Below are 11401 nucleotides of genomic sequence, written 5' to 3' on the forward strand. Positions count from 1 at the left end.
TGTAATAACCACCTCCTCATGCGACCAAAGAGGTGCCCCCGGCGTAACAAAGCCCCGCTCCTTTCCATCGGAAATGGATCCCTTTCTCATCAGGGGAGGTTACTGCAGAAAGAATGGGCGATTCAAAAGTAAATAAAAATTTTGGGTTTTATGTAAAACTCAAGCAAGCTCGTACTACAATGGAAGAACCACTTTTCCTGACATATAAATACATTTTTCTCTGTCTTTCCCGGTGAATCTTTAAGGTTTTAGCCAAGGATCAGAAAGTAGCTCTTGTGCAGTTCCTCGATCCTCTGGACGCCATTGCAGTAGCCTCGAGATAAATTTCAAGAACAACCGCTTCTCTTCCCCCTCAATGACCATAAGCTTTTGCTCCAGTCCTCGTGCTTTTGGAATAAGGTCGGGACATTTGAATTGACCTGTTGGGTAATCAGCAACTAACTCGAGGGATGAGAAAATCGTGATTGAAATACCATTGCCGTTGAAATACCGTGAACTCTGACTTCCGCGTTTAAGCATATCCTCTGGCGGAGGCCCAATCAAGGAGATAATAGATGCTAAGTGCTTTTCCTCGCTGTAAGATGCACCAGAGGATGATGTCGAATAATCAAAAGGGCCGGTCCCACAAAGGAGCTCCCATATCTAATCATATTGTTAATATAGGCATGCTAATAATGGTACTTATTGAACCTCACCAATGCGCCAAAATTCCAAATATCAGTACTGTAGTCCCAGTTTGCTCCGATGATAACCTCTGGGGCTCGAAATCCATTAGGCTGAATAGGGTGATTATAAGGTCCCTGATCTCCTTCAACAGAAAGCCCAAAATCCGTGATCACTGGCCTCCCTAGATTATCCACTTGTAAGCCAAAGTTATTCCGCGACAGATATATCGTCCGATCTTTGACATTTTTCTGAGGCAGTGGATTCTCGATTTCATCGTGAACAACCGCGTCGAGTATAGAAGGGTCTCGAAGAGCCATAAGAATATTATCGGACTTCAGATCTAGTAAATGTTAGAAATTGAAGCAACGGGATTTCTGGTTATTATTCTGACCTGTATGGATGATATGAGCTTCGGTGTGAAGATAGTGAAGGCCCATAGTAACCAACTGAACGATAGTTTTTAGAATATCGGGAGGAAGAGTGTCTCCCTGGAAGCGCCTTTTTAACATCCACAGAGGCTCATATAGGGGATCAAAGACCATGCAGATATGGTTGCCGTCAGGACCTGATAACTCGAATGAGTCAAGTAGAGTGCGAACAAAATACCGGCCTTCGTTGGCCGGGTTTGCTTGGGTTATACGCTCCGTGATTCGTAACTCCTTTCGGGCGCATTCGTCTGATAAATAGTTGTTTGCATTGACCTTTATCGCAACATAACGTGGAGGAAGCCAGCGCCACCTTGAAGGTTAGAGCAAAGACATGCCGTGTTGAAGTAAGACTTACTGATGAAGATCTCTAGCCAGCCAGACAGTAGAGCTGGTTCCCCACCCAAGTTTCACAGCCACTTGATATCTGTCCGCAAGTATCTCGTGGAGTCGCATGGGATAAAAGTGCTTAGGGTTATAATGAGGCGCACGCTCCTCTTCAACACATTGAGAAGCCCGGAGGACGCTGGCAGGGATAGGTCGGGATTTGGATGGAGTAGAGCGCAACCATCCAAGAGGAGACATTTTCAAAGATGTCGATTTGAGCGTCATGTCTGGCCGGGGAAAGTCGAGATGGCCATAATGTCTTGGATAAGGGATTAAATAAGTACCCCATGTGGATCCTATTTACGGTAAGTAACGGCAGAAACCGACGGAATATTCAGCGCCGACTAATTAATTGACTGCTTGCGTTTCTGATACTTTATCACTCTTGCGTGGTTTAATCTAAGTAGGCTTCCTCGAATTTGCGACGACTGTGTTCATTACCCAGATCTTTTGTTCGTATCTTCTTTCTTCCTCTCTTTCCTCCATTTTTCATGTATCAGTATTTTCGTCAAAATATGCTTCCATTTCGGAATGAGACTCGACTAGATCCCTACTCACTAGCATTGTGTGCTTTGTAGATAGCTTAGACTATTTGGCTATTGGGATTGCTGGGCGCCCATCTTTCCAACACGTTGGGTCATCCCCGTGAGTTTACGGGGGATTTTAATATCTAAAACACATAAGTAGACAATTACGTCAGGCTATATCGGCCGGAAAACCAATGCAACATAATATTTACTTCTAAGTTTTATTCCTTAGTTAACGAGTATCACTTCTAGGTCCATCACACGATATGTATAATCAAAGAGAATCCTCGACGCATACGAAGACGCTCGCAGCAAGGAAGAACACGTGTATCATTGGCCAGAGAGGAGAAGGACTAATAGACAGATTCTTTGATCGGGACCTAAGTCCATTCGTACAGATCAGATCTGTTTGTTCCATCACATGAACATATATTCCTTATTTTGTCTCATTATATGGCTCCTTTGAATAGCTCACTTGACCATCATGATACCAATGACCCGAAGTGAGACGAGCTCCATCCTCAGTATATATCTGTCCGGACACCCGTAACTTGCTGTCTTTATTCGAAACATGCTCCGTACCACTAGAAATTATCAGTACTTTGTCTTGATCTGCACAGCTAGTAAAACCAACGCTAGTTCGACTCTCTCAGCTCTTCCATTGAGCTTTGGGTTGCTTTGAATTTTCTCTTTGATCATCTCGTCATACTTCGGAATCGCTTCGGATCCTTTCCAGATGATCCTGAGAAGGCTACGGGCAGCGGTCGAGAAAGCGCGAGACATGATTTGGGCTGTGGCTTTGCTAAGCAGATGGCCGTAAATAGAATATGCTGGAGCAATGATGAACTTCAAGGATGAAGCAGCACAGGACTATGCTCTTTATATAACAAACAGCGCAACCTAGGTGATGCATCAAGAAAACGAACAGCCTTTTGGCCCAGGTGTTTGTTGGTTGGTTCTTGCAAGGTTCGTCTAGGTACTGGCCAATGAGTGGTCCTGGTGCATGCGGGGCCCTGACAGGAAGTTCTTCCAATATTAAGGTGTAATAAATACCCAAACAATGCCAACCGAGCATTGTACTTGGCCCTCGCTCTTTGATTGATGTATTAGCTGCGACTAGCGCGGTTTCATTGGCAGGAAAGGGACTAGTGACCATCTAGATTCGGACAAATAAGATACCTTCGATTGACGCTTCATTTCAGCTGACGATGGGAGTTGTGTACCCGGGCACACAGTCTCACCTTGCCGCATTAGCGTCCAAGCCACAGACATGACTACAATCCATGATACTCTGCGAACAACAGCAGTTAAAAGGCATGTACAGCTTAGCCGATGAGGCTGAGCTGTCTTCTACATAATATTTGTAAGGTTCAAAACAATAAAGAGATATACGGCTTATGGACGTGCTTGTAAACACCAAGATGTTTCTTATTTTTCGCCAGCGGCTGACCTGCAGATAGGTGTTCCTACAAAGACACAATGCCTCCACCTCGATTTGGACTGGACGTTTCGAGCGATCTATCTACCATTTCATTGTAGGTGCAGTCTAGATGCAGTAATTGCGATCATCCGCAGCTCGAGTGAGTGTTGGATGTCAACAATACACTGATACGTAGCAATATCGGATTTTTTGGGCTGCATATGAACTAATGTAAGTGTGAAAGCCAATTCACGGATTACTGAGGAGATACAACAATGCTGTGAACGCCTAACCCTACTAATGAGCGCGTCTTGGGGATTTCAATCAGTTAGGCGCTAGCCCCAATATTTATTACGGTCTAGCCGGGTGGGGGTAGTTTGGCAAAGGAGATCCGACCACTTATAGCGCAGCTTCTGGGCCATACGGCCCAGAAGCTGCGCTATAAGTGGTCTGCCTCTTGCGTACTGATTGTGCTTTCCCCGCTTTTAGACCTTATTACAGGAGCATCCGCACCATGGAGTTCACAAATAAATCTAAATCATGCTTTCAAAAGAAAACGAAGTTCTGTCGGCTTTCAATCTTCTGTGCAGTACTCCTAGTGGTATCATTCAGACTCATCGTGAGCTGGCAACCAAAACGATACGGCATATTGTGAAGATTCTTGACACTTCAGCGAATATCGATACTGTTATCAATGCTTTTGAACGCGGCATTGCCCGTTCACCACCAGAGTCCATTGCTGATGCTGAAACGAGCCACCTGTCTTCAGCAACAAATCGTTCATCACAGCATATTGAGGCTGAGAACCCGTTAAGTCTCCTGTGTCCCATCATTACCTCTTCTATCAAACCCGGTCACGATATTTCTCGGAAGCGAAAGAGAGAGACAGTCGAAAAAAGCCATTCCGTCCAACTTTTTCAGAAATTGAAAGAACGGCGCTCTGATATTTTAAAGTTCTCAAAGCAAAAAGTATCCTTGTCCGAGATCTTACATGACGAGCAAGAAACTCAATATCGAGATAAGAGAGTCGACCATCTGAAGCAGGTGGATGGCAACAAAACTCCAAACAATGAGCAGAAGCTTTTGAAAGGTCTGAGTCAGATTTCACTTGCTAAACAATTCACCGCGTGGGAGCGCAAATGGGGATGGAGGCCCAAGATCGACGAACTATATGACAAGCTTCAACAAGCTTCCACAAATGCCAAATACCAAGATATCGGAAACAATCGTTCCGGCAAGATAGCCCGGTATATCAGAGAATATGGCTATCCAGAATCAGATCACAACGTGCTGAAAAAAGGAATCAGCAGGGGTGTAAATCAATTGTTATTCGAAAGACTCACGAATGACGCCTTGAAGGATCAAGATGGTCACGCAGCTGTCGAGGGGGTAGTCGCGATGGTCACAATATTTGAATACGGCCAATTTCAAAGCTTGAAACCCGCAGATTTGCCACAATTTGTTGCACTTCTGGTGGGGGAAAAAGAAAGAGTCTTCGAGGATGCAGCCAAGGACATCTCGGTGTGGTTCGAGCACATAAGTTCTGACTTCCAATTGATTTCGCGAAATCCAGGAAGATCTATGCAGGAGGTTCAAGTTCAAAACAATCTCACGCATCCTATTGTGACGGCTAGAGAGGCAGACACCTTTGCCTCTACCCAGAATAACCCTAGTTCCTCAGAAGCCCATGCACAAGGCTTCCAATCTCATGGCTCAGTCTTTCCAATAATGAGCCCTCACGAACTTTCTTCATTCTCAACCATTCCTCAAAATGTCCACGATACCCGAAAGCAACATGAAAATGTCCCGTTTTCTACGGTCCGGTTCGAGGAGCCAAGCTCCGTATCAGATCAAAGCACAGCTACTCACGAATTGGCTGAATTTTCCACGATTCCAAATCATATTATACACAATTACACTGGACTTTCATTTCCAGATATTATTCCCCACGAGCTGGCTTCGATTTCCACAAACCCGGTCACGACCACATCCAATTCTTTGTTTGGATCGGCACCACATTCAGGGTTTCAATTTGATATACAGAATACGCTTTCTCAACTCCCTTTGGATTCAAATACCACGCGCATGATCTAGCCTCCCTTTCGACATTCATTTGGGCGAAGATTCCACAACCCGATGTTAGCGCCAGTCTAGATCCCAATTGCACCGTCCACTGTGAGTTCCATCCACGCCATGGTTGTGAGGGGTTTGCAATCCACCGGTCTCATCATGCAAGATCAAAGCCCTATGGGCATGTTTTCAAATCCGGTGAATGGCAGCATCTTTCATAGCAATACAAAGAGCAAGCGCACTTTGGCTTCGATTCTTACTTCCCGTTTTGCCTTCATGTATATTATTTTGCCTTCTTGGAGGGGCTTCCCTGAGACGGTCGGGGTACCGTCCAGTAATTGGACTGGAATTATGTATGCATCACCTGCACCGTGCCGAAACGAAGAGGACTTGGGTCCGGGTATTTGTACCAATGAAAATCCCTAGTTATATTAGCCATGTTCTCTAACTTCGAGCAAACAGTCTACCTTGCCAAGTAATCCCAGCTCTCGCAGAAAAGGCTCAACCCTGGTGCTTAAATCGTCCGAATCATAAATCTCAAAATCCTCCGCTTGTTGCTTGAAAGAAACGGAAGTAGCCCATTCCGCGAGACTCTTGCGTTCTTTGTCCGCACTTTCGGTCAGGTCGTCCTCCCAGAGATGTGTTTTGTCCGGCGTCTGTTGCGACATGGTATTTTCGCATTGGGTGCAAAGCCACAGTTTTTGTCTCAAGGCAACTTGGTGCGGTGGGTGGATCTGAAGCTCGAGCGAGGCGAGAAGAAAGCAAGGTGGGATGTATGAAGGTAAATGGCGGGGTTTGCTGACCCCTCCGGTAGAAGTCGATCACGTGATTATTTTTATCATTACGAGAAGAATATTGGGCACCAAATAAATGGCATGGCTTTCTCAAGAAAGAAACACCCGAAATTTTTGATGCGATTGATTTTGAAGACTCTGAGCGTAAGTTTTCTTTAGTCACTGGAAACTTTCAAGGCTCTTTCATCGGAAAATGAGACGCTTTTGGCAATTATACCTTACTTTGGCTGTCTGTCGCTAATTGATTTGCTACTATTGACATATGGAAAAATGACAAAAATGGGACCATGATATAAAGACACTGCTGTTCCCTCAGATTCAACTAAATCCCGAATTGGGACCTCAGTGACAGTGGCACTATGGTCTGTATGACCATACAGAAACTTTGTCGTTTGCTTTCAGATTGCATGACCCGCCTTTTCTCTCCAAGAAACCCACGCGAGACAGTTATGTTCGGAGGTCCAGACCCCGACCGAGATTCGTCAAGTGATCTTTTGGGAGCAGATATGCCGAAAGAGCAGCCTAAAATTTCTGCTGGTTCAGGCTCTAATGTTTCTACCAGAGACTCACAGCCGATTCGTTTGCACGTGTGTTACCCTTTTCTCATCGTTGAAATCAAACTCTAACCAAACAAGACCGTGCGAGTTTGGTTTTCTCCCAATGGTCTTCAACCCATGGAAGACATTAAAAGAAAGGGTCTCAATGATGTGGTTTTGGACGCCGTTGCTCTTCAAGAGCTTGGCGCTCAGTATCAAGCCCAGGATGACCATGGCATCACGAAGGAGCCATTCCTAGTGGACCTTGCGGTGATTGAAGCTGGCATTTCACGGGTCTTTGGGAAGTATGGGATTACGAAATTTGTTCCTCTGAGCAGCGATGATCCGATTATCTTGCAACAACCGGCAGTAGGTCTTGACTCAAAGAAAGCTCTTTGTTACCAGCGCCTGCATTCCAAATACCTGCAGGAATATGCAAAACGGTGCAATCTTGCAAAGGTTCTCGGATATGAGGTCCACAACATCTTAAGGAATTGGTACGAGGAACGTCTCGAAGACATTTGTTACCGCCTCGGAAAGCTCGGTTACTGTTGAGCAAATCAGATATAATTCATTTCAGTTTTCACTCGCACTGATCACTAGATGGGGCTCAATTCAGGACAAGTAAAAAGTCGAAGTTTGGAGGGCCCGTTTCACACATCATGCTCCGATATCGACCCTCCAGTATTCTCTTCACTTCACTGTTGTAAGGCCAACTCAAGAAATCAATCAAGTCCTGAGATGCTTCAGAAGATGAAGCATCAAAATGCCAAGTCATAAGCGCTAGCATTAGAACAGTACCATAACTGAGACCGGGTAATATATCCCCCACGTAGACGCATACGTCATTTTCGAGAGAAATTCTCTCATCGAAACAGGGTTCCTGGGATCTTTTGCTTCTCAAAGTGTTGCAGCCAGCTAGCAACTTTCTAGCATCTTCGCTAAGGTTTTCCGAGTGCCTCAATTCCAAGGGTGGCGGAGTTGCAATTCTCAGAAAGAGCATTGCCTTCAAAGCAATTTTTGCCGGCCTATACAGGATTTCATCGGGAATTGGGGCGGGCTTCTGATGTGAGCGTACCATCGTCACCAGAGAGATGGGCGTGTACTCACCATGATTGGATGTTAGGTTCATGACGATGTGCGATCAAAGGCCATCTTGGGAGTAGAAATAGACCCTTTATAACCACCTGCTTCGAATAAAGAAACCCCTGCTTAAGTTTGAAACCCCTTTATGATGCTTTTACGACATACTCGTATACACAATTTGTATTTCTTTGACAAATTCGCCTCATGCTTCGCTTATCTTCTGTCTCGCTTCGATTGCTTCTACCAAACTGCCTGCAGGCGTTTTGGAAACCGACAATAGAGCAAAAGATAGACGAGAACCTAGAGCAAACAATTCCCAATGCTGTCAGTCCCTATGCTCTGAATGAACCTGCGGTATATGAGCCCGAAATTACCAAACCTGCATCTAGCCTCGGAAGGCCACCACCAATTTACAGTCCAAAGCCAATGGAGACGGGAGAACCGTCAAAAATCAGTTCAATTGAAGACTGTCATAGTGAGCCTTTCCTAAAAAGCGTGAAACATTTGATATTGTTTTCTCACTCTGCAACCTTTCAGCAGACATATTACAGACGGAATCTATGCAATCAGACGACAACATGGATAGCCAAATCATTATGCTCCCTCGCATCCCTGGAAACATTCGATTTGTCAAAGGCAGGATTATGAGAACGGGATACACCGATTTCTCCGCTCCTCAATCACACGGTGGAAAGAAGGTTGCCCTTGAAGAGGGTGCCGAATACTAGTTAGGGTACTGGGCTTCCATTCAGTCCCCTTCTGGATCCTTTATTTCCGATCTCTTTTAGTAGCCAAGGCTCCTTCTGTAATGTAATGTACTATCTGATAGGCAAAGAAAGTTGTCAGTTAGCCTCTCATTATTTTATGGGTAGTGTTCGTTCGATACAGGTACATTTGGAAGCGAGATGTAGCGGACAATCAATCGTTCAGCTCCAAAATGTATGGCATAAAAATGAGGCGCCTAGGGTCATACGTAGATAATTATCGATGGCTCTTCCACTGTCTATAGCTGGTAGCTTGGAACACCCAAAAAAATCGTCCAATGTAAGTGAGGATGCAATGGGACCTATTTAGAACTGACAGATCAATCAAATGTTACTTTCAATCAGAAAAATCCATAGCTAGTAAACTAATATAAATACACCGACCTGTCCTCACTATGTCGATACTAAAGTATTTCTTCTGATTTCTTTGAAAATAATGGCCGCCCATTCAAGCGAAACCCTGTCGGAGATGCTGCCATCGGCACTCGAGTTATTGATCCCCGGCTTATCCATCTTCACTCGAATTCTGTCTCTGTATTCTCGTGTTGATGTGTCAACTTGCTCTAGTTACATTCTTTTATTCACTCTGCTCTCCGCCTTTTTCAAATTCGCTGTTCCTCAGCTTTATCACAGCTTGCAGCAACTAATTTTGTATTTTGCCGCATCCGTCGATATCAAGTTCGAAAGCTCGCTCCATGATCCTCTTATCAAATGGGCGGCGGAAAATGTCCAATTGAAGAAGTGTCGACAGTGTGTTGCTGTGACAAAGTCGAACTTCACCCCACCATGGAAAGAAGACGACACAGATGAAGAAAGTCAGGACGAAGACCCTGCTGAGGAGCAGCGGAGGTTTGACAAGGACAAGAAATTGTTCTGGCAGAGCCAGAGAAAGAAGGGTGGATTCCAGCCTATTAGCTGCACCCCTGGGCAAAGTCAGCTTCATGTCTTCCGTTATCGGGGCCATTTAATTGGCCTCTATCGCAGTCCTCGTCCGAGTCTCAGCAATACTTGGCTTATGGACGCTGAGACAGTCACTATTTATGCTTGGGGAAAGCGAATTTTGATTGAGTTGCTGGAAGAAGCGCAGGAAGCGTATCTCAAACGCAAAGGCAATCGAGTAGCAATTTATCGCGGCCTGAAGTTGCAAAATATGCTCCGTTGGGCCTTGAGTTCCTCAAAGCCTCCGCGTCCGCTTTCAACCTTAGCTCTCGCTCCAGATACCAAAAGCGAGATCCTTGCTGATATTGAAAGCTTCCTCAGTCCAAAGACAAAAGCCTGGTATACGTCATGCGGAATACCATACCGGCGCGGTTATTTGTTCCATGGCCCCCCTGGAACGGGGAAGTCCAGCATGTGTTTTGTGATTGCTGGCCTTCTCTGTTTGGATATTTATACCATCAGCCTGAATAAATCCAAAGTCGACGAAGACAGTCTGTCTAAACTTTTCCAAGACCTGCCAAGTCGCTGCATAATACTCCTCGAGGATGTCGATAACGCAGGAATTGTTCAACCTATCCGTGAAGTCAGCGAAAGCGACCAAGTGACGGGCTTCTCGGAGGACCGGAATGCCGTTCATAGTGGTGTCTCACTATCGGCCCTTTTGAATTGTCTTGATGGTGTCGGAGCACAGGAGGGTCGGATTCTCATCATGACAACCAATCACCCAAACAAACTTGACGCTGCTTTGACTCGCCCTGGCCGAGTGGATAAGAAGTACTACTTTGGATGTGCGGATAAAATCGGTGTCAACAGTATCTTTTCACTCGTCTATACACCTTTTATCGATGGGGAATCTGCTGGGTTCACGTCGAGTCTTCCAGCCAAGAAGCTGGATCGTCCGGCTAGAGCCATGTCAAACCAGTCAATTCGGGACCTGTCTGTCAAATTTGCCGAGCTGGTCCCAGATGATCAGTTCACAGCAGCTGAAATCCAAAGTTACCTCCTAGATTTCAAGGATGACCCCGATATGGCCGTAAAGAAAGCTGCTGAATGGGTCAAAGACAAGATGTCAATTGATCTACGCGGTAGCTTCCAATAAACGCGCATTTCTTTCTGCAATTCCAGCAATAAAATGGTCAATAAGAAAGAATCCCATATCCCTAGGCATTAAGGAAAAGAAAATAAGACACATGAATTTATCAACAAGGGTTCGGGGTTACACTAGAGAAAGAGGGTCTATATTTGACCAAATCGTTAATATCAAACATCATGAAAGTTGAGTCCATACATACAATATGTTCGGTCAAGGAGACTGGACCAGGAATTAGCCAGTGATCACCAACTGCGAGTTGAGTTCATCGTTTTGCATTTGTCCAGAAGTGGATGTTGCCAGCCTGTCAACATTCGGACAGCTTCATCCATAGTGGTGTGCATCGATGTCTGTGTAATCGGAAAGTTCCTAGTTCCCTGCATAAAGAAAGTATTCAGGAGCTTTCGATTGAAACGGCCTGGGGTTCATGTTATGCTACTGCAAGGTGGAGAATGGAGTGAGATAGGACTAATCACACATCACGTCTCTTCCTCCTCACGGCGCTCTGCTTGTGCTCGCGCCTGTCTCTTCTCCTCAAGCTGTCAACGCAGCTCTGCGATTGTATCTTCCATCGCTTGTTGAAATCAGTATTCACCGGATAGTCGAGTGATGCAAATCTAAGTCAACATAGTAGGGGTTCGCTGTCTGGCGCCGGGGAGTGTCCCGTCAGGGCGGAATGCGTCCAAGATGTTACTAT

At 45.3% G+C, this 11401-nt stretch overlaps 6 protein-coding genes across 6 annotated transcripts; 3 read left to right on the forward strand and 3 right to left on the reverse strand.

Annotated features, from left to right (window-relative positions):
• Window positions 1-240: 240 nt before the first annotated feature.
• N7511_000555 (uncharacterized protein) lies at window positions 241-1703 on the reverse strand (the record flags this gene model as incomplete). The annotated part of the gene is made up of 4 exons (XM_057122980.1): window positions 241-642; window positions 696-1006; window positions 1058-1404; window positions 1450-1703. The coding sequence occupies 4 exons, from the start codon at window positions 1701-1703 to the stop codon at window positions 241-243; spliced, it is 1314 nt and encodes a 437-aa protein (XP_056988713.1).
• A 738-nt stretch (window positions 1704-2441) lies between these two features.
• On the reverse strand, window positions 2442-2788 carry N7511_000556 (uncharacterized protein; the record flags this gene model as incomplete). The annotated part of the gene is given in 2 exon segments (XM_057122981.1): window positions 2442-2589; window positions 2607-2788. 2 exon segments carry the CDS (start codon window positions 2786-2788, stop codon window positions 2442-2444), a joined length of 330 nt encoding a protein of 109 aa, XP_056988714.1.
• Window positions 2789-3965: 1177 nt separating this feature from the next.
• Window positions 3966-5519, forward strand: N7511_000557 (uncharacterized protein; the record flags this gene model as incomplete). The annotated part of the gene is made up of 1 exon (XM_057122982.1): window positions 3966-5519. One exon carries the CDS (start codon window positions 3966-3968, stop codon window positions 5517-5519), a length of 1554 nt encoding a protein of 517 aa, XP_056988715.1.
• Window positions 5520-5926: 407 nt separating this feature from the next.
• Window positions 5927-6163, reverse strand: N7511_000558 (uncharacterized protein; the record flags this gene model as incomplete). Its single annotated transcript, XM_057122983.1, has 1 exon — window positions 5927-6163. One exon carries the CDS (start codon window positions 6161-6163, stop codon window positions 5927-5929), a length of 237 nt encoding a protein of 78 aa, XP_056988716.1.
• A 632-nt stretch (window positions 6164-6795) lies between these two features.
• Window positions 6796-7380, forward strand: N7511_000559 (uncharacterized protein; the record flags this gene model as incomplete). Its single annotated transcript, XM_057122984.1, has 2 exons — window positions 6796-6876; window positions 6925-7380. The coding sequence occupies 2 exons, from the start codon at window positions 6796-6798 to the stop codon at window positions 7378-7380; spliced, it is 537 nt and encodes a 178-aa protein (XP_056988717.1).
• Window positions 7381-9111: 1731 nt separating this feature from the next.
• On the forward strand, window positions 9112-10713 carry N7511_000560 (BCS1 and AAA domain-containing protein; the record flags this gene model as incomplete). Its single annotated transcript, XM_057122985.1, has 1 exon — window positions 9112-10713. One exon carries the CDS (start codon window positions 9112-9114, stop codon window positions 10711-10713), a length of 1602 nt encoding a protein of 533 aa, XP_056988718.1.
• Window positions 10714-11401: the final 688 nt, after the last annotated feature.

The sequence above is a fragment of the Penicillium nucicola genome (assembly GCF_028828085.1).
Source record: "Penicillium nucicola strain IBT 29836 chromosome Unknown utg000001l, whole genome shotgun sequence".
NCBI lineage: Eukaryota > Fungi > Ascomycota > Eurotiomycetes > Eurotiales > Aspergillaceae > Penicillium > Penicillium nucicola.